At 28.7% G+C, this 21,773-nt stretch overlaps 5 protein-coding genes and 2 long non-coding RNA genes across 9 annotated transcripts; 2 read left to right on the top strand and 5 right to left on the bottom strand.

The window, feature by feature from the left end:
• Positions 1 to 887: 887 nt before the first annotated feature.
• On the bottom strand, positions 888 to 3,046 carry LOC138182712 (uncharacterized). Its single transcript, XM_069118816.1, has 3 exons — positions 2,918 to 3,046; positions 1,568 to 1,926; positions 888 to 1,152 (listed from the first exon to the last, which is right to left on the bottom strand). Exons 1-3 carry the CDS (start codon positions 3,028 to 3,030, stop codon positions 1,073 to 1,075), a joined length of 552 nt encoding a protein of 183 aa, XP_068974917.1. The 5' UTR covers positions 3,031 to 3,046; the 3' UTR covers positions 888 to 1,072.
• On the top strand, positions 2,950 to 9,408 carry armi (probable RNA helicase armitage). Its single transcript, XM_069118817.1, has 7 exons — positions 2,950 to 3,088; positions 3,182 to 4,042; positions 4,206 to 5,085; positions 5,232 to 6,088; positions 6,341 to 6,910; positions 6,986 to 7,231; positions 7,307 to 9,408. The coding sequence occupies exons 2-7, from the start codon at positions 3,212 to 3,214 to the stop codon at positions 7,667 to 7,669; spliced, it is 3,747 nt and encodes a 1,248-aa protein (XP_068974918.1). The 5' UTR covers positions 2,950 to 3,088; positions 3,182 to 3,211; the 3' UTR covers positions 7,670 to 9,408.
• Positions 8,116 to 11,414, bottom strand: eIF3e (eukaryotic translation initiation factor 3 subunit E). 3 transcript variants are annotated; one of them, XM_069118811.1, is made up of 9 exons: positions 11,220 to 11,414; positions 11,035 to 11,151; positions 10,800 to 10,961; positions 10,535 to 10,657; positions 10,215 to 10,447; positions 10,003 to 10,120; positions 9,270 to 9,481; positions 8,919 to 9,182; positions 8,116 to 8,453 (listed from the first exon to the last, which is right to left on the bottom strand). In XM_069118811.1, exons 1-8 carry the CDS (start codon positions 11,307 to 11,309, stop codon positions 8,924 to 8,926), a joined length of 1,314 nt encoding a protein of 437 aa, XP_068974912.1. In that variant the 5' UTR covers positions 11,310 to 11,414; the 3' UTR covers positions 8,116 to 8,453; positions 8,919 to 8,923. The 3 variants fall into 3 exon arrangements, with proteins under 3 accessions (XP_068974912.1, XP_068974911.1, XP_068974913.1); XM_069118810.1 differs by having other exon boundaries at positions 8,945 to 9,182; XM_069118812.1 differs by lacking the exon at positions 8,116 to 8,453 and adding an exon at positions 8,703 to 8,863 and having other exon boundaries at positions 8,945 to 9,182.
• A 550-nt stretch (positions 11,415 to 11,964) lies between these two features.
• On the top strand, positions 11,965 to 14,254 carry LOC138182710 (zinc finger CCCH domain-containing protein 15 homolog). The gene is made up of 7 exons (XM_069118813.1): positions 11,965 to 12,161; positions 12,288 to 12,495; positions 12,683 to 12,921; positions 12,996 to 13,199; positions 13,326 to 13,500; positions 13,582 to 13,779; positions 13,849 to 14,254. The coding sequence occupies exons 1-7, from the start codon at positions 12,093 to 12,095 to the stop codon at positions 13,956 to 13,958; spliced, it is 1,203 nt and encodes a 400-aa protein (XP_068974914.1). The 5' UTR covers positions 11,965 to 12,092; the 3' UTR covers positions 13,959 to 14,254.
• Positions 14,255 to 14,578: 324 nt separating this feature from the next.
• On the bottom strand, positions 14,579 to 16,019 carry mtTFB1 (mitochondrial transcription factor B1). The gene is made up of 3 exons (XM_069118815.1): positions 15,256 to 16,019; positions 15,018 to 15,171; positions 14,579 to 14,865 (listed from the first exon to the last, which is right to left on the bottom strand). The coding sequence occupies exons 1-3, from the start codon at positions 15,884 to 15,886 to the stop codon at positions 14,625 to 14,627; spliced, it is 1,026 nt and encodes a 341-aa protein (XP_068974916.1). The 5' UTR covers positions 15,887 to 16,019; the 3' UTR covers positions 14,579 to 14,624.
• Positions 16,020 to 16,325: 306 nt separating this feature from the next.
• Positions 16,326 to 16,758, bottom strand: LOC138182715 (uncharacterized). Its single transcript, XR_011173866.1, has 2 exons — positions 16,528 to 16,758; positions 16,326 to 16,407 (listed from the first exon to the last, which is right to left on the bottom strand). It is a non-coding gene; the product is annotated as an uncharacterized LOC138182715 (long non-coding RNA).
• A 140-nt stretch (positions 16,759 to 16,898) lies between these two features.
• Positions 16,899 to 19,601, bottom strand: LOC138182716 (uncharacterized). The gene is made up of 3 exons (XR_011173867.1): positions 19,271 to 19,601; positions 17,998 to 18,104; positions 16,899 to 17,507 (listed from the first exon to the last, which is right to left on the bottom strand). It is a non-coding gene; the product is annotated as an uncharacterized LOC138182716 (long non-coding RNA).
• Between the last annotated feature and the right edge of the window lie 2,172 nt (positions 19,602 to 21,773).

The raw sequence follows: 21,773 nt of genomic DNA, 5'->3' as shown, positions 1-21,773 counted from the left end.
TTTTATTGAAACAAAAATAAATATTAATTACTAAACTTCATACTATATAGTGTTCTTCATATTTTAAAAATAATTAGAAAGGAAACATAAAATAATATTTTAACCCAACTGGTGTTGATAAAAACTAAATAAATTATAAAAATTTGAGTATTGTAACTGAGTAGTTTCTGTCTTTCCCAATAAATAGTAAATGTTTATTAAGTTTGACACAAAAGAACAGAAAAGTAAGTTCTAGTTATTTACGCATTTCTCCACACAGCCGATCATTCTTATATATATATATATATGTGTGTGTGTGTGTGTGTGTGTGTACAACTGATTTTCCATAAATGGCTTTTTCGCGATAAAATAACATGCGTAAATACGAAATCTAAACATTACTTTCATATTGTGTTAAAAAAATTAACCGCATATACATTATTCAATCCATATATGTTGGCATTTAAGAAACAGATTATTTTTCAAATTTACAATAAGAAATTGTTATGAATTAATGAAAAATGTTCGATATTAAGATATGTTAAGATTGGTTCATTAATGTTAAAATTAATTGTAATTTCAAAAGAATAGGAGAGGTTTCAGGTATTTCTATGGATTCAAATTCTTCTGTTTCTTGAATGCTAATAAATTATGCTCTAATAAAGCAGTATTGATATGTGTGTAATTATATACTACTTTATAAACTTTATAAATAACCTTATATATAACTTTATAAATAATTTTAATGAACGTATGTAGTGAAATAAATTGCGTGTTGCAGAAAAGATTTGGTGAAAATTTAGTTTAGTATTTATGAAAATATGCTTTGTATGAAAAATGTTGAAATAGTCATTTTACTTACTTTTAATTTCATATATTTATGTATATATATAAGCGTATTTGTAATTTTGAGTTATAGATATTACTAAAGCATTGAAAGAAATCAACCTCACGTAATTTTTTCATAATGTATTCATAGTATTTCATTCTCTAATAAACATGAGATTATGTAAACATTTCTATTACATAAAATGTTATATTAGGTTCTTTCTTTTATGTTATATCTTTTTATTTGTCTTCACATGTATTTTCTCTATATAAATATATCTCCTTTGAATGTATTCTCATAAAGTTTGCTTAATTTTTTCTTCCTCCTTCGTCGTCTTCTATTTTCTATATAAAAGAAGTTAATGTCTTAATTTTTCTATATAATAATATCATGTAAGAAATGTCTATTGAAGATGTGTACAAGGAATAAGATTACTTCTCAAATTAAATTTATTAAAACTATGATAATATAAAAATATATCAAAATTTATCTTTTTTAATATACTTTTTAAAAAAATTTAATAATTTTACAATAGACACCTTGTTGTACAAAAAAGAAATGAATGATTAAATTTGTATTATTAAAAAAGAAAAATCACAATATCCATATCGCATTCTTTATATTACTTCTTCTTAGCATTACTTGAACAAAATTAATCATCTTATTTTAGTATTCCTATATATAAAATAATTGAAGAAAAACTTAATTTTGTAAATGCTATGCAATAATTTATATGCATAATTGAGACGAATCGTATACCTTTCTGTTTAGCAATTTTAATGTTCTTTTCCATTTCTGCCTTGTATATTTCTTGCTTTCTCTTCATCATAATGTCACGAGCAGCTGCTATTTCGTCTTCTAAATACCATCGGAGAGGTCCTCTGCACCGTTTACATATCATTAATTCACCCAAAGTTTCAATGCCTCTACCTCTATCAAGAGTTCTACCTTGGGTTCTATCTTCAGGGACTTTTACAGTACCCTCAGATCTGGGGGTCCGGTACCTACGACGTCGATACGGTTGGGCATACGACTGGTTGCCCCAAATAACTTGTTGACCACTTCGATATTTACTCCGAAGTCCACCTCGTTGAGCATTTCTTTGGATACTTCGTTGTCTGAAAGATTGGATGTCGTCATGTTCTTGAAGACGGAATTTAATATCAGGTCCTCCTTCGAGTGGACCGCTTGAAGGAAAAAGTGGCTCGGGCTCTTCTTTTAATGAGAATAATTTTGGGTCGTAGTCTTTGATATCACAACAAAATCCATAAGGTTTTACTAAAAAATCATGCTGTGATGTACTAACATTAAGTTGTTTTACTCGGCTCTTTTTCATGTTTTCTTTTTGGTAACTTAATATTGACGTACTTTAAATTTAAGTAAAGAATATATTAAGCGAAAAAGGGAGAAGAATCATATTGGGTTTTTGTTAGAAATAGGTTTGAAAAATTTGAAAGAACTATCTAGGAGAATCATTGTTTTCGTGTTAAGTACGTGCAAGGGTTATTATAAAAATGTAATTAAAATAATTATAACAAAAATTTTTATTGTTTTTAATTATTTACTGTAATGACTAGAGTATTAATCGTCAAAAATTAAATACTCAATATAGTTCACGAATTGAACTTTATGTTAAAAATCGTTATTAATAATGTATATAAACTAAATATTTTTATCTTAACTGGTTGGAAATTTATCATTTTCATCATGTCTTGTAAAAAAAAATTTGTATCTTCTAAATATAATTTGCAATTAAAATAGGGTCGGTTAATATTAATAAGTACATAATTTTGTTTGGTTTGAATATACATATAGATTATAGACTGATATATTCTGCTAAAATTCTGTGTATATATATATATATATATATTCTGATACATTTATACAGTAAACGCCGTTTGCTACATTTGATGTAAACGAGTGGTACCATTTTAGAAAAGAGAAAACTATATATATACAATTTAAAAATTACTAAACAGTATGTGTGATTTTGAAACGTTATTCATAACAAGTTATTCATAAAATTATGAATTCCTCTACTTTGTCATCTGGAAGTTTGAGCCACTCACCGGGACAAAGAGCTTCGGAATCTCAGGATTCAGAACTAACCTCTGTTGGGAATCAAACTTCGAAAATTTTGAATCAAATGAAATCCGAGTTACAGGAGCAAAAGCAACAGGATCGTCTACTTCGAGAGTTACACTTAAAACGCGTTCAATCATTAAGGAAAGAATTGGATTACATTAAGGCAACAGAGTGGAGATACCAGTCAATTGATCGGTATATCTTAATTATTCGAAGTTTTTAAGTTGCAAATACCTTTTTATATACAATGTTTACGTGAATTTTAATGACAAAAATAAATTTTCATAGGTACATGGATAGATATAATAGAAATTAAATATGTTTTCATTTATATGTACTCTTATAAAGTATGCTATAGGACATAGGTCATCCATTAAAGACGAACCAGATGAAGAAATAAACAATGTTATAGCTCGCATTGAAAATGTGTATAGAAAAGAAATAAAAGAAGATGAAAGTTTTAATACGGATGCAAGTTATTACAAAACAGGAAGTATTAGTTTTATTGCCACAGATTACATAGTAGTTGATGACTTTTATGTTTATGATATAAAAAACACTTCAATAAGTAACTTAAAAGTAGGTGATAAAGTTTCTTATTTGCTCTCACCAGAGCAAGACAATCTAGAAAAACAACACAAAATAAAAAAGATTTTTGTATTAAATGGATCATGGGATAATGAAGTAGAACATTCTGAGATTGATAGTACCAAACCAGAAACATTAACAAGATGTGTAATTGGTAAAGTTATAGAACGTAAGAATCGACTATTAGTTGTAGAACCTGACAACATCACTGTTGACTTGAATAAAGTACAATCTGATTTTATTCCTGTAATTGGAGACTGGTTACAATTAGAGTCAGAAGTAGAAATCGATGAAATTTCTTACAATTTAAATGGAGAAATTTTAGAGATAAAAAGAATACAACCCTTACGATCAAAATTAAATATTGGAACTGTAACTAGTTTTGATCCAACTAAAGGAGTTGGTGTTATTGAAAAGGATGTTGTATTTAATAAAAACATATGTGAGTCTGGTTACATTCCTTGTGTTGGTGATAAAGTAATAAGTGATAGTATTGAGAGTGATCAAGGACTTTATACATGGAGGTCATTGACTGTAGTTCCAATATTTCAGGCAAGTTTAGCATTTGGAACAGAAAAGTAATTGTTTTACAATTAATTTTTGAGAGTACATTAAATTGCATTTTCAATCAATTTTATAATAACTTAATAACAACAAGAAAGATCACTTATAATAAAAAGTCTAGTAAAATGTAATTTTAATAAAAATAAGTTTATTTTTTTAGGTTTCTAAAGAAGCTAATTTACCAACATTAAATAATACTTCATATAAGTTAAAAAAGGATTTAAATGAACTTGTAAAAAATAAATACGGTATTGTTATAAGTGATAATATAAATATTGATTTAAATGTACGAGAGGAAAAAAATTTAACAATTACTATAGAAAATGTAGGTAATACTACTCATGTATTGCGTAAAGGTTGTTTCATGATAAAAAAAAGCCACTCTCAACTAATATTAATTCAACCAATTACTCCTAATACAGTTTCAGTATTAAATCCTTCTGATAAATTAACTTATATATTTAAATGTACAGCAAAATTTATTGGTACAAGCAAAGAATTATTTATCTTTAAGTTCAAAGATTTTGAAATTGGACGATTTTTTAACATTACTGTTAAACCTAAAACTATACAAAACAAGTCAAATTCTAAAAGTAGTAGTTATAAAACTAATTATGTACCACACCAAGATGAATGGAATGAAGCTACATACATTCCAGGTATTCGTCCATGTAAACCACCATCATTTATTAAAGTGCGAAACGTGATATACAAAGTTCCTAAGCTTTATTGGGATGTAATATCAAAGTGCATAAATGAAAGAAAATCACAAACTGAGTGTAAATATGATATAGAAAATGCTATATCTTGTTTGTCAAGTAGACTTTCTTTTCAATCATATAGAGATCGGTTTCATGCTTTATTATATCTGGAAGAAATTGCTCAAACGATAAATATGCAACGATACAATATAAGTAGCACAGTCATGAGACACTGTGGAGAATATTTGGTTATGGAAGTGCCAGGGCTTGCAGAGAAACGTCCTTCTCTTCTTGTTGGTGATAGGGCCATAGTATCTTTCAAGTGGGATAGTTCTCAAGGTATGTTATAAAATTTAAAATGAAACTGCATTATGAAATTTTATATCATAATATGTTTGATGTTTATATTAATCAGTAGTTATTATTATTTATTTTAATTATTTTATAATTTTTTTATTTATAAATTTTAATGATGTTCAAAATAGGAAAATTAAAATATGAAGGATTTATTCACAAAGTTACAAACTTGGAAATTTTTTTGAAATTCAATTGCCAATTTCATCAAGAATATAATTATGAAGATTGTCAAGTAACATTTAAATGTTCACGATCAGCCATACAACGTTGTCATAATGCAATTGATATGGCTACAAATCGTCTTGGTCAGAACTTTTTGTTTCCCACTCATGTAATTGAAAAAGAATCTCAGTTAGATCTTGAAGAACTTGAAGCAAAAGATAAGTCAATTTCTAAGTTACTAACTCGTCCGCGGACTGATTCTGTATCATCAGAATCTTCTTCCACTAGTACTACATCTACAAGTAATAAATCTAATAATATGTCAAAATCATTTACAAAAATGTCAGTTGTACAACGATTATTTAATGTTGAACCTATTGAACAAAATAGAGAAAATACAATAGAACCTGATGTAAAAGACAAACAATGTATTGAAACAAAGAGTGAAGTAAATGTTACGAAAAATTCAATAAATACAGCAATACAAAATTCAAAAGAGACATCAATTTCTTCCTATAGTAGTGAATTACAACCAATTATTTCACAAGTACGAAAACGAAAGTTGCTTTGGTTTAATAGAAATTTGAATCATTATCAAAAAGAAGCCGTAAGAAACATTTTAAAAGGACATGCACGACCATTGCCTTATGTAATATTTGGACCACCTGGTACAGGAAAAACCATTACTCTTTGTGAAACAATTCTGCAAATCTTAACAACTATACCTGAAAGTCGATTATTAGTTGCAACACCATCTAATAGTTCAGCAACTCTTATAGCAGAAAGACTTTTAGATAGTGGTATACTTAAACCTGGTGATATGGTATATATTAAATTTACATAATCCCATTCTACTATAATTTTACGTGGATTTAATTCAAACTTTTAATAAATAACAATAACAGAACGAAAATAGTTTCACAAATAAATTTGAAGATAATTAACATTGATATTGTATTGATTTTTCATTTTTTCTGTTTAATTCTGTTTACACATACTATCTTATTTGAAAGTTGCAATAAAAGTATAAACTATAAACTTTTTAAATTTAATTTAAATACTTTTCTTTTTTTAGGTACGACTCATAGCTTATCATTGTTTGGGTAGTGATTCTATACCTAGTAAATTATTGCCATATTGTGCTACAGCAGAATTAGCAGATGAAACAACAATTGAAACACCGAAGTATAATGGAGTGGGACTAAAATTAAATTGTACTATGAGTATACTTGGACGTCATAGAATTACTATTGGTACCTGTACTGCACTAGGAATATTAAATAATATGGGCTTTCCTCATGGACATTTTTCACATATATTAGTTGATGAGGCTGGTCAAGCAACAGAACCAGAAATTATGATTCCACTTAGTTTTATTCGTTGTGACTATGGGCAAGTAATTCTCGCAGGCGATCCACTACAACTTGGCCCAGTTGTACAAAGTGAAATAGCGAAGAATTTTGGTTTAAACGAATCATTTTTATCACGATTGCTACGTCATTTTCCTTACCAGAAAGATCCTAATGGCTTTGAAACATGTTACGATCCTCGACTTGTTACAAAGCTTGTTATAAATTATAGAAGTTTACCAGAAATACTAGAATTATCAAGTTCATTATTTTATGATTCTGAATTAAAAGCACAGGTACATTTATCTATATTATCGATGACTCGTTTCTTAAGTTTATATCATGGTAATTAAGAAAAATAATGTTTTTAGATATCCTCTAAAACAAGTAAAGAAGCCAGACTTTTACAAATATTAGCTACTGAATTGCCAAAGAGAAAGGATACACCACCAGCTATAATTTTTCATGGTGTAAATGGTGAAAATTGTAAAGATGATGACAATCCAAGCTGGTATAATCCTGAAGAAGCAACTCAAGTATATCTTTATCTACTAAAGTTATATAAATGCGGTATTTCACCTGATGATATTGGAATTATAACTCCTTATCAAAAACAGGTAATATAATTGAACATAATTTGTCAAAAACATCTATAAAATTATTTTATACTTTATTCATTAATTACTTAACAGGTTCTTCAAATTCGTGAATTACTCATGGAATTAAATGTGGAATTACCAAAAATTAGTAGTGTTGAAGGATTTCAGGGTCAAGAGCGTAATGTTATCATCATTTCAACTGTGCGCTCTTCAATTAATTTTATAAATGAAGATATTAAACACTCTCTTGGATTTGTTGCATGTCCTCGAAGACTTAATGTTGCAATTACACGAGGTCGTGCTTTGGTTATCATTTTAGGAAATCCTACACTTTTAGCCCACGATCCTTATTGGAGGAGTGTTTTAATATATTGCATTAATCATGATTCTTATACTGGTTGTAGTTTCGGTTTTCCCGAAGATATAGAACATTCTTGGATAGAAACAAATGATTAGCTACTGATGAAATTAGCAACTTATTATTCATGACAATATTCATTAATACCGAGTCTTTTAATTTACCGAAATATCTGTTATTCAATCATAAAATTACATTTTCTCTAACATACAGTATTTTATGTCCATACATGTTTTTACAAAGAAATAAATGATACTGTTAATATTATTAGAATATGTATGTTGAAAACTATATTATTTTCGTATAAATTAATAGAAATTTTTAATGTAAAATACCTATCTCTAACATTAAAATTTTTTAAAATGATAAGTTTATATTTTTTAACTTCCATTTATTTTGATAAGTTTGATTGCTAATTTCTTTATATCATTATATGGATCAAAACAATATATTTATTTTTTAGATTAAATAGGAATCTTTTGTTAGAAAGCTGACTTAAAGGTACTTGAAATGAGATACATTAAAAAGAATTACTGAATTATACTTCTTTTTAACACGTTTCTTATAATGAAATGTGCCGATACATATTACAAACAGTACAATGGTTTTTATGTTGTAATGTACACACATATATTTATACAATGTTCCTACAAATATATTTTTATTCATTCAATTTAATTTTTTAAAGAAAAATGTATGAATAAAAATATATTCGTTTTACGTTAGAACTCTGGCTTCGGCTTACATGCATAGAATTGAATTATTTCACTCCGTGTGTTTCGCTTTTAGGTTGGGTTTGAAGTAAACTATTGGATGTTTTTAAACAATATTCCTGCATATTGCATCATGATGTCATAAGTCCAGATTCCACGAGATTTGGTACTGCAAAAAATAAAACAGTTTGTTATAATGTGTACAAGAAAAAGAAAACGAATTACATTTAGAGAGAGAAAATTTTTTTGTGCTTTTGATCTATGCATATACGAATGATTTGATGAATGGATAATACCTTGGATATTGTATAGGATACGATTCAATTACAGTGTAATTCTTAGTATAATAGCTTAATTTGAAAAAAATTAATGAACAAGTATTAGTATAATATGCCTCTCCTTTTATTCTCATTATATGAAAGTGAAGTGTATATTATATAATAATGTAATTGTTAAGAAAGCAATTATGTAATAATTAAAAAAATTTAGTAAAAAAGGAATGAATATTTAAGAATATTTATATGTAAAGTGTGATTTCTTGATGGAGAGAATCATAATCATTTTGAGTTAATCAGGTGACTGAAAAAAGCGAAAAAATACTGATGTATGAAAAATGATTGTGAATGATACTGACCTTAGTTAGTTCCACACTATACTTACAGGGTCTTGATTCTTAGCTTTTAGTTTCCGTTCAATTAAATTTTCTAATGCTTCACTACGAACACTTAAAGTTTCAATTTTCTCGACTAATTGTTGATAAGGAGATGCGGGCTGTCCACCCATTACAACATGCCCTAATTTGCTGTCTATTTTGGCATCTAGTCGTGCGTTACGAATTAGATTAACGATCCAACATTCTGCTACATCTGCTTTCATATTAAGCTTTTCTGCAAGCATTCTGTAATATAAAAATGTATTAACGAATTATGAAAATATATTCCAATATTTCAATGTACATAATTAAAAACATAAAATTATTATATACCCAATACTTATACATTGATGTATTCTACAAAATGTTTCGAAGATCATTAAACGTGCGTTCTCTACAAATTCGCTCAGTAACGCAATTAAGAAAAAGTCATTAAATACAACTGTTTGACATTCTTGTAGTTTTTGTCTTGCTCCATCAAAATCAAAATTGACATATAAATGTTCTAAAAATTCTGTGATGGGGTCACGATATGTATAAGATTCCTGTAAAGAATAAACAATAATTAATAAGTCTTAAGATTATGTGTAACTTAAAAATATTTCGTAAATATTCACGAAAAGAGAGCCATTTATAATTTCGATAATTTTGAAATATATTGTAAATCTTAGCATATTGAACAATTTTTTCTTATGCATGTAACCGGCGATCAGCCTTAGTATTCGAGTTATATGCAAAAATATCCGGTCGCTCGGTTTTGTTTTTTAAGCTGAGTTGGATTACTATGTAGTATTATTAATTCGATCGCCGAGAATAAATATAAACAATACTGAGCAACCGAATTAATATTACTATATACTAACCCAAACCAGCTTGAAAAGTAGGGCAGAGCAACTGGATATTTTTGCATATAAATCGAAAACTGAAACAAACCGTTGGTTATATGTATAGGGAAAAGTTGTTTGAAATGTCGAGCTTTACAACATATTTCAAAATCAACAAAATCGGAAATGGCTCCTTTTTTGTAGATATTTACCAAATATTCTAATAAAGAATTACTACAAACCTGCTGTATTACTTTTACAAGATCTTTTAAGATAGATCGCCTGGAACGATTAACAATGACAGCAGCTGCTAAATATCTCAATATATGAGGACACATTGTCTGAATTGCATTTAGGTAACTGTAAAACAACAAATGCGCATAATTTTATATCCTTTACCATACTTAAAGTACATTATGTTAGTAATACAATACTTATAAAAATATTCACATACTGTGGTCTATAAAGAAACATTTCTACGATTAAATCTCTGCCTTTCACATGATTAAAAAATACAAATAAACTCCAATGAATAAGCCATGTTCTTTGTTGTAATACTTGAAGAGAATTTCCTATGACATTGCTATCAATGTATTCTCTTAATTTGTTTACATCCTCTAATGCAGTTTCCCAATTTTGCACTAGAATTTCTGATGCCAGTTTGCCCCAAAGTACATTTAAATAATTCTAAAAATTACAAATGTCTGCTTCATTATCTTAAAAATAATATAAATTAATCTATTTGTATCAAACATATAACTATTATATCAGTACCTTATCAGTTGGTGGCATTATAAGCATATAAAAATATAAATATGATGTAGAAACAGAATAATTGCCACATTCATAACGATATTTTGCTAATTTCACGAAACTATCCATCATTTCCACTCTAAACTATAAAAAGATAATATATGTAAATTAATTAATATAAGAGATACATAAATACTTGATAGAAAAATGTTTTTTAATATTTTTTATGTTAATTTGTTAGATTTATACAAAAATAAGATACCGTATGTGGTTTCATTTCACTTACCTCAGATTCTTGAGTAAGATAATTGTTCAATGCTTTAGAATCTCGCATATTTTCCATTTTCTTCATAACTTCTTCATTATTCATAAGTTGCACAACAACAGACACATTATTTTGTAAAATACCAAGTTCTTGTAGTACATCTGCACGACGAGCTTTCAATTCCTACAATTTGAAGTTCTCAATCATGCTTGTTATTTATAAACATATAATTATCACGTATTAAATTTATTTGTACCTCTGGCACTTCTAAGTTAGGGTAAAGCTGTTTCCGAATGTCAATTGTATAATCTATCATATTTGTTTTGCTAAGAATATCGAGCTTAGCTTGAAGTAATTCGTCCTCATCGTAAATCTAAGAAGCACAAGTGTATTATAACCAAACTGTCTAAAGCAAAAATATTCTTTTTTTTTTTATTATACCTGTTTTGCAGATAGAAATTCCAAAAGTGGAAAAACTAAATGCCGGTCAAGATATTGACCTATACGTGATGTTAAATCGAATTTCGCCATTTCGTTTCTTAAAGAAAATCGGATTAAAGCGATCCTAACCACAATCTACGGGTAAGAAAGGAATTGAACACGCTCCACGTTAACGTCGAAGAACATAGAATATACTGAGCGGAAAGATTTGACCCAACAAATGGATTGCGTTATACGTACTATGATTTGTCAAATGATGTATTATAACATATTATATATCTTCAATTATTTTATGTTAATATAATATTTCTAACATCAATGTTAAACAGATAAGTAAAGAAATATGTAATATTTTATTCGATTTTTAATTTATGCTATAAAGTACTTATTATGAAATGATCAAAAGGTAAGTGGAGTCAGATACAATAATAACATTTATAGATACATTTTTAACATAGTTTTATTATACAATTTTATTATAAGTCTAATACTATACTATATCAACGCTTTATATTTTTATAAATAATAATTAAATGATAATGTATTATAATTACTACTTATGTTTGATGAGCTCGAAATTTCGAATTAAAAAGAATATTTCTAAAATAAAATTTATGGATAAATATATTTATATAAGAGAGAACTTGCTGAATAAAAAAGTTTAATGTGTCCAGTTCGTTTATTATCGTTCACACTTTCTTATATACAGAATATGTATTTTATGGTTCATTTCGTGTTACTACTACATTTACATTTATAAATGTATACGTATATGAATTGTTCCATGATTCAGAAGTAAATTTCTGTACATTTGTATCTTCTGTTATTAAATTTTCTATATTTGCTATCCGTAAATACAGAAAAGCGAATGAAATGCCACCCAAAAAGGCACCTGCTCCCAGTAAGAAGGCGGAGCAGAAGAAGAAAGAGAAAGTTATTGAGGTATTTAAATACGAACATTTATAACCTTAAAATACCATATTCTTTATTTTAAACATGTATATGAGATTTGTACTGAGATTTGTTACTCTTCATATTTTTTCACTTAAATATTAATTTTTCTTCTAGGATAAGACTTTTGGTATAAAGAACAAGAAAGGTGCCAAACAACAGAAATTTATTCAGCAAGTAGAGAAGCAGGTAAAATCAGGTGGTGTTAATTCACGGAAATTAGAAGATCCTAATATTAAAAAACTTGAAAAAGAAAAAAAATTAAAGGAGCAGAAAGAATTAGCTCTCATATTTAAACCTGTGCAAACACAAAAAATAGATAAAGGTATTAACTGAGTAAGGTTATTGCAGCACTTAGTTAAAAGACATAATACAATTATCAAGAATTGTTTGAATATATTACATTAGCATAAGTTCTAATATTCACATTTATTTTATCGTTTTATTATTTTTATCTTATTATAGGTAAACACAAAGAAAACATAACAAAATAATTATTTACTTTTTTGCAGGAACTGATCCTAAATCAGTAGTATGTGCATTCTTTAAACAAGGACAATGTACAAAAGGTGATAAATGCAAATTTTCTCATGATTTAAGTATAGAAAGAAAAGCAGAAAAACGTTCATTATACTGTGATATGAGAGATGATGATAAAGAAACTGATACTATGGATAAATGGGATGAAGATAAATTGAAAGAAGTTGTTGAGAAGAAGCATGGCAGTGGTAATCGTCCAACTACAGATATTGTAAGCTCAACTTCATAATATTTTGCTACTAGTTTTTTGAAAAATGAGAAAGTAAATAATATGTTTAATTTTAGATTTGTAAACATTTCCTAGAAGCAGTTGAAAAATCAAAATATGGTTGGTTTTGGGAATGTCCATCGGGGCAAAAATGTATCTACAGGCACGCATTACCACCAGGTTTTGTCCTTAAGAAAGATAAAAAAAAAGAAGATAAGAAGGATGAAATTTCTTTAGAAGATTTAATTGAAACAGAAAGAGCCAATTTGGGACCAAATCAAGTATGAATATATTTTAATAATCTATAAAACAATATAATATGAACTTTTATATTTATATTTCATAAATATTTTTAGTATTTAATATATTTTCTTAAAATGTATGATTTGTTTGACATTTTCTGGCAGACTAAAATAACATTAGAGACATTTTTGGCATGGAAGAAGAGAAAACTAAAAGAAAAGAAAGAGCAAGCACTGAGAGATGAAGAAAAAAGACGAAACGATTACAAAGCGGGACGTCAAGTTGGTATTTCTGGCAGAGAAATGTTCTACTTTAATCCTGAGCTTGCAGCTGGAGATGGTATTTTTCTTTATTGTTTTATATCTTACATATTTTATGCTCTTAGCACATGTATAAAATTTACTTTGAAAATATTTTTAGGCATTGACGATGGAGACGAAGCAATATCTAGTTATGTCCGCGAGGAAGATGAGAATGAAGAGAAAGTGGAATACAGAGAACTTGACATGGACAGACTCGCACTTGATGCTAGTGAAATTGATACTTCTGGAATAACTGTAGCTGGTGCAGATCGATTGAAAAATAATAAAGATATAAATAACGAAAGCAGCTCCACTGGTTTGTAGAAAATATATTCAATGTTTTAAAATAATATTTTGAGATTAATAGCTTATATTATTATGGCAGTTACAGTTGGTGAAGGTGCAGCTGCATTAGCAATTAATGAAAACCTATTTAAAGAGGAAGATTTAGAAGGCTTAGAAGAAGAATTAGAAGATTTAGATTTAGAAGAGTGATTCAAATATCATGTTCAAATTCTTCCTTTTATTCAGTGTCTTCTGTATCTTTACAATATATGTATTATTAAAATATTATACATACATTTACTAGTTCAAAATGTAATGTATCTTGTATATTACTACTTACATCTTATACTCTATTTTCAAGCAATATACATACACATAATGTAATGTAAAGAGCTGGTCTCGTGCAAATTACTTGAAATTGAAATTAATGTATTTTAATGTAATTATGATTTTTAATTTTTTACGATAAAAAATATAACCGAATTCTTTATTATTGCATTCATAAATTATTTAGTGTTTCTATGAGAAAAAAATATAAGTTGGAAAATATATAAAATTGTTACAATCGTGGGGGTATTTAAAATATTAGTTGTTAAATTACTTTTAACAACGTAATTGCGGATTTAAAATTGATAGGTTAACCTGGTAAAATTAAAATTTAATGTGATAACGAGACTGGCAAATGGAACAAATCATATTTTCAAAAATATTTACACATATAATTATTAACAGCAGTATAAATATTAAATAATTTATAAATTCTTTTGATTCATTAAAACATTCATGATATATGTGAATAAAAGTAAACATAAAAAAGTATAGCAAAAATAAAATTATTGTTATTTATGTTTATTTTACAAGATTTCAAGACAAATTTCAGTCTGTACATTCCACGACTTCTATATCCTTTGTATCAGATAATGATACTATGCGGCGTGATGCACGATACTCATAAAAACTTATTTCTGGGTGCTTTTCTAGTAAATATTTATATGCACTAACAAGTTTATCAATATCCTCTACTGTAAGTTGCATTGGTCTTGTTTGTGGGTCCAAATCAGAAAGTTTATACATCATTTGTCCCAATTCTTTCCGATATTCTAGAGGAAATAATGTTCTGAAATGTATATAGAAATTTCAGAATTGTATTACTGAATTCTATAATTCTTTTCATTACTCTTATAACTATTTTTTATCAATATAAAATATGATAATATATAAAGGATAAATTGTTGAATGTAAAAATATTTTTCTGTGATCTTTACTTACTCTATACCTCGTACACTATATTTTTGACGAAAACTAAAAATGTGTCGTGTAACTTTCTCAAAAATTGTAAATTCATGTTTTGTACGTGGAACAGTTAAAGGTATAAATGTTATAACACCAACATCAACATCCGGTTTAGGAACAAAGGAACTACCTATTTTTAGCAAAAATGTATTAAATTTTTTATGAACAAAAAATGTAAAAATTAAACAACCTAAAAAGATCTGAAATAATATACCTGGTATAATAAAATGTAATATTGGTTTTGTCCAAGCTTGTGCCATTACAGATAATCTACATCTTTGTAAATCTGATGGTTCAGCTACTAATCGTTCAGCAACTTCTTTTTGAAATGTTAATGTCATTCTAGTTCTTCCAAATTCCCAAGGGCCAGTTTTTTCACAAACTGCATGTAGCCACTTTATTATCAAAGGTGTTGATATATTAAATGGTAAATTACCAATTAATCTAATCCTTGGACTTTTATCTGTCCAAGCTTTTGCTTCAGTTTGTGGGAGAACAGTAGTCATGTTAAATCTCATTATGTCATCAAAAATAATTTCCATGTTACCATTAACAGCTGCAAAAGCATCTGCCAACATTTCTAACGTCGGCTCAAATCTTTTGTCTTTTTCTACAACAATTACTTTATTTGGTTGATGCTTTAAAATAGATCGAGTTAATCCACCAGGACCAGGACCAACTTCTAATACATGACAATCAGAGAGATTTCCTGTTTTTCTTATTATTTTATCTGACAAATTTTGATCTAAGATAAAGTTTTGAGAAAGCTGTTTCACTGCATGTAATTTATATATTTTTAACAAATGTTTCATACTTGGTAAAGGTGGTAACCTTAGAGTTGGCATTGTTCTTTTTTTTATTTGTATTTAGATAATATGTAGGTAAGAGTAATGTTTCATATGATACAAATACAAATAATTTTAAAGGACGTCAGCTTTTGAACTAGGTTTTTCAATTATTTTTTCGGGTTCATATAGATCATTTAAAAATGTTTCCTGTTTTACAGCATATATGGTATACAGATAAATTCCTAAAGATAAACCAGCTAGAGCAAAACCTGCTTTTGCACACTTGTTACGTCTTTTTGCATATTGGGATGCTCTTTGAATAGCTACTTCTTCTGCTTGTTTCATATATATTATATCACTATATTTTAATTTACTTTTATCTCTTACAAGATCTAATTTTGGCATCAAGTCACTATCTTTCTCATCTGTAACAAAACTAATATAAATAAATAGAAAATTTGATAATGTAATACTTAACAAACATTAATCTTGCCATTCACCGGATTGCATTGTATAAATTTCTCCTTTTTTTGATAAGCAATCACACTATTGTGGTTATTATTTCCGCGTTTCTGTTTCTGTTAAAAGAAATTATTATATAATTATAAAACACAACTTCACATAACCTTTATCAGCACAGCCTAACTTTATAAAATTACTATACTGATGTAATATACGTAAATTCTGTATTCACTCACAAGACTATAGCAGTACTTTCACCTTAATTAATAACAAAATATCTTATACGTAATTTCTTTTATGGAAACTTTGTAAAAGTTATGATATAATACAGTTTTTCTTAATTTAAATATTTTTCAATACTACTTATTATATATATTTAAAAAAATATAGAATTATATATAATATATATTTTTTTACAGAAACTCAATAATCACATTTACAGAATATATCATATTTCCATTTTTTTCACTTACCTTCGATCATTTGGTTTATTTCAAGTTTCAGCGCATGCGTTCAATTCATATACATATATATATATATATATACACACTCACACACATACATGTATTGAGGTCTTACGTAAGATAATACAAAACAGGATTATGTTAGAAAACATTTTTTTAAAATACCAGCTTGATTATTAGTTACTAATACGAATACAAAATATAGAAATATACAGAAAGCATAAATTTAATTCATTAATTGTCTATTAGTATGCATACATGCCGTAATGTTTCTACTGTAATATATACACAACATGTACGTATGTAAATATTTACATTGCTAAAATGTTATAAGAAAAATGATGTTTTATTTATTTAATATTCTTAATAATGAAAAATTATAGATTTCTGTTGATGATATAAGAATTAACATAAAAATAGTCTTCCAAAGAATAAGTTGTAAAATGAAAAATCCAGGAGGCTAAATATTATCTTAATATATTTGGAAAACATTTGTATGAATAATTTAACATATATAGTTGATACTTGTTTACATTACTAAATTAATTTTTCGTTTTCGCATATTTTACTTTTCACGAAAGAAATTATCCGGTACAAAATTTATCGTACTATAGCTTTATCTGTTTGGACCTAAGACGCTTCGCCGAGAGATTCTCGTGTAATCACATAGTTACTTCAATTTCCTTGATAATCCTTTCGCATTACTGTTACGAATTACTGGCGGCACCAGTTTCACGACAGCAAACTTGCATCTATGATAATCAGAATTCGCGATTTGTATAACTTCTTCTGATTTACTTCAAAACATTGATTATTTACAAAGTATACATATTCTCTAATGAATTTGATTTTACTTTATATGTTTAACCATATTTTAAATAAAACTAAAAGGGAATGAATGTATGTTGACTAGAATTAATGCATTTTTAATTAGTATTGATTTTTTAATTGGGATATTATAATATATAGGTTATATTCGCGTATAAAAATATGCATCGACGAATATATTTTTACGATTTTGATGAATATTATCAAATCAATGATAAAAATTAGTAATTTCAGCTAAGTTAATTTTAAATTATAATTGCATTTGTTCAATATTAATATACACCACGAAAATTCCCTGCTGCATTATTGATTTTTCCATTGTATTTTCCGAAGATCACAAATTTCATTAATTTTTACATATTTTATTAATGGCGTATAAGTCTTAAAATATTGAAATATCGTTGAATACTTTACCTAAATATTTTCGTGCGATTATGTTTCAGCATATTTTAGGCTTAACTAAATATTTTTCTTTCTATGTAGTTATACCTACTAATTTTTGTACATGATTATTCAACAACCTTAAAATGAAGTTTCAAGTATTTATATTATTTAGCAGAAATTATACTATTATTTTCTTTTTATAGCATATTTAACAGTAATACGTAATGTTGCGAATGTGTTAACTAAACTGCTTATTAGCTATGTTAGTTATGCATTAAATATAGCAATACAATGGATGTTGATATATCTTCTAAATTATAAATACTCGTATAGTTTCAAAATGTTTCATGCTTTTAAATTTACAGGATCATAATAGATAAATATCTGTTATTTTTCCTTCACTTTAACAACAAATTTTTGCTACGTCATTGTGTTATGTTTCAAACTAAAAGTTTGTGTTTTACGAAAGGTAGTTTGCTAATATTAATGATAGTAATATGTCATATCTAATCAAATCCAAAATTTACCATTTCGATTCCATATACGTCATACGTCAATTGCATGTTTTTAAATCGATTAGTTGATTACGTAATTCATACCTAACCAGTTGGCTACCTAATTACACGTTGAACGTTATTGAAATAATCAATAATCGGAAACGCAATTCGGTTTAAATAAATAATGACGACACAAAAATGAATTACAAAATCAATATACTAGAAACGTCTAAGTACGAGATTATAGCGAAGCGGCGAGTAGTGATGTGAGATCTGAAACAGTTCGAATCTCTATCGTGTATGCGGCGACAAATTTGAATCACTTGGAATAGGATTCGAAGCTTAAAACTCGTAAAAGTCTCCATTGAGTCTTGAATCATAATTCGAATTGTTTCGGATCCCATTGCTACACGCTGCCATCCTTGCCACTCGTCGCTGCTACTATATTCGTAACTTAATAAAAAATATATAAAATGAAATAAAATAAAACAAGATAAACAATTTGCAAGAGGATAAAGCTGTGATCGAAAAGTTTTCAACAAAAAAAAAAAAAAAAAAGAATTCACTGCACGCTAAACTACCAATTACGAACTACCAATTACTAATAAAGTAAGTATTTAGATACTGATTACTTATTAACTACAGCGCTAATTACGACGTAATTAGTACCTAATTGTCGAAACTGAAGTTGGGGCATTATTAGCGGATTTTAAAATGGCTGTGGACGAGGCAGTGGATTAGGTATTCAAGGGACAGCTTCATAAGCTGCCACACGATGTTCGTGCATTGCGTTTTTTAAAGAGAACCTCAGGCAGTTGTGAGAAGATCTGCGACTCAGCTCGACAATGCAAGATAAGGGAATGCCCGTGGGATCTTCTAGACGTGCTTTCGAGAATGACTCACGGGTATACCATGGGTATAGTGCTGAAGTCTGACACTGCTTGGAAAGATCTCCTCGGACTATAGTGTCAGTTTATTCTGTATACATCTCTAATAAGATAGGCACGTAAGTACGATGATCTTTAATGTGTTGCTTAAAACAGATTTTTAAGCGGATCTGATATGAATTTTAGATAGCTAAGTGTAGAGAATTTTAAATTGACTTACGTGTGTTCAAAGTGGTGCAAATGGAAAGAAAGTCTACCAGGTATGTAAATATGAAACCGGAATTTGCCCATAGATGGCCCTAGCTGATAATGTAGTTATCATTACACTGCGTCATTGATGCCAAAAGTCTTTGTTGACATCTCACAAACATTTTCGATTCAGAACAATACAAGTTTCATACAACAGCATAGTTTGTAATAGCGTTGAACATGTCAAATTTTGTGCCTGGAAACTACGATTTGCGGACAGCATTGATTTTCTGTTACCATTTGAAGAAAACTGCTGCAGAATCGCATCGAATGCTTATCGAAACTTACGGTGAGCATGCTCTTGATAAATCACAGTGCTTTGAGTGGTTTAAAAAGTTCAGAAGTGGCAATTTTGACGCGAGGAACGAAGAACGTGGAAGACCACCGAAAAAGACCACCGAGCTGTTAAAACCTGACGAAACCGTTAATACTGAGCGCTACCGACAACAAATGATCGATTTGAATCAAGCTTTGCGTGAAAAACGACCAGAATATCAAAAAAGGCAACACAAAGCAATTTTGCTTCGTGATAATGCACCATCACATACAGCAAAACCGGTCAAGGAAACGATCGAAGCGTTCAGTTGGGAAATACTTTCGCACGCGGCTTACTCACCAGACTTGGCTCCGTCCGATTACTATTTATTTGCATCGATGGGACACGCACTTTCTGACCAGCACTTCACTTCTTACGAAAATGTACGAAAATGGCTCGATGACTGGTTTGCCTCAAAAGAGCGATAGATTTTTTGGCGTGGCATCCACCAATTGCCAGACAGGTGGGAAAAATATATAGCTAGCGATGGGCAATACATCGAATAAAATATTTTTAATCATTTTCATACAATAAACGTGTATTTTCTGTACAAAAATTGCGGTTTCATATTTACATACCTGGTAATCAAAAGCACAATCGTCTTTCGTTTTCATGAATACGATTTTACAAAGATAATTTGACCAATCCTTAATTAGAGAGGAGAGGAGGATCTGCAGAAGATCATTCTACATGTGAAAATAAGTAAAAAATGAAGAATTAAATTTTTTCGCTTTTATTTTATTGTTATATTTAACTTTCTATCTTATTGTATATATAAAGTTCTTTAAAAGAATTCTGAAGAGAATCGCTCCATTAATTATTAAGTACGCTAAACAATCTGATTTGTTTGAACGATAACAATATAAGTGATAATGCTTATTGGACGTTGTACAATTTTTATAAGATATAATGATATTAATCTGATTTAAGATAACAAGTAACACGAACAAAAGTTTCATTTCTTCAAACTTCGGTCAAAATTCGATTCCAGAAACAAGTTAGCAAGATTGATAGAATAGGAGTAAATTTCATAACAGGTACTAAATATTAAAACGAAATCTTCGAGATTCGATCTGCAACAGATTACCCTACACAAGGTATATATTTTTTCTCGAACAAAATGTTCTGCCTGTTAGATCGAGTAAAATAAAGTTTCTGGAAGTGCGGGCCATGTACTCGCTAGTCTGATGAAACCTGAATATTTGATAACGTTGCATTACGTTAACAGCGTCGCTTATCTATTTTAATGGATTGTAAGGTAAATTGAAACATCCGACTGTGCCGACAAAACCCGCTGCACGGTATGTTGAAGCTTGTATTAATAGTAATTTTTCGATCCCGCGGCAAAACACTCGCGACCGCATGGGGCAAAAACCAACAAAAAAGTAGAAAAAAGAAAAAGCGAAAAATTGAAAGTCAAGGGGAACAAAGCGTTTTTCACGCGTACCTTTTTTCTCCGCAATGAAAAACCGTCGCGTGTGTCAGCTGTTTACATAAAATTGATCGATATATCGCGCAGGGGAGAAACGTTTCGATTTTTCTGGGTATAGGAAACGCATCAGTTTACAAAGCGGGTCGCCAACGATCTCCGCGTATAATACAATCGTGAGCTTTTATTTTCGACGAGCAACAAGCACTGTTTCTGAAAATTCTATTTCGTGCGTCGTTTTTCACGTTATCTGCAGCCGGCTCCATTGCTCGAATTTTCCAACCAATTGATCCCTTAGATGCAGGCTTTTGTCTCCTGTCCTACCCATATCTATTGTCCTCTCGTCCGTTTTTCGAGGACCTACGGAGAAAAGAGCGAAGAAGTCAATTTCGAAGTAACGACAACAGCAGAGACGAAGATGCATCAAA

Source organism: Bombus flavifrons, chromosome 8 (assembly GCF_040668555.2).
Source record: "Bombus flavifrons isolate JBK064 chromosome 8, iyBomFlav1_principal, whole genome shotgun sequence".
NCBI lineage: Eukaryota > Metazoa > Arthropoda > Insecta > Hymenoptera > Apidae > Bombus > Bombus flavifrons.
This window is presented reverse-complemented; position numbering and strand designations above follow the sequence as displayed.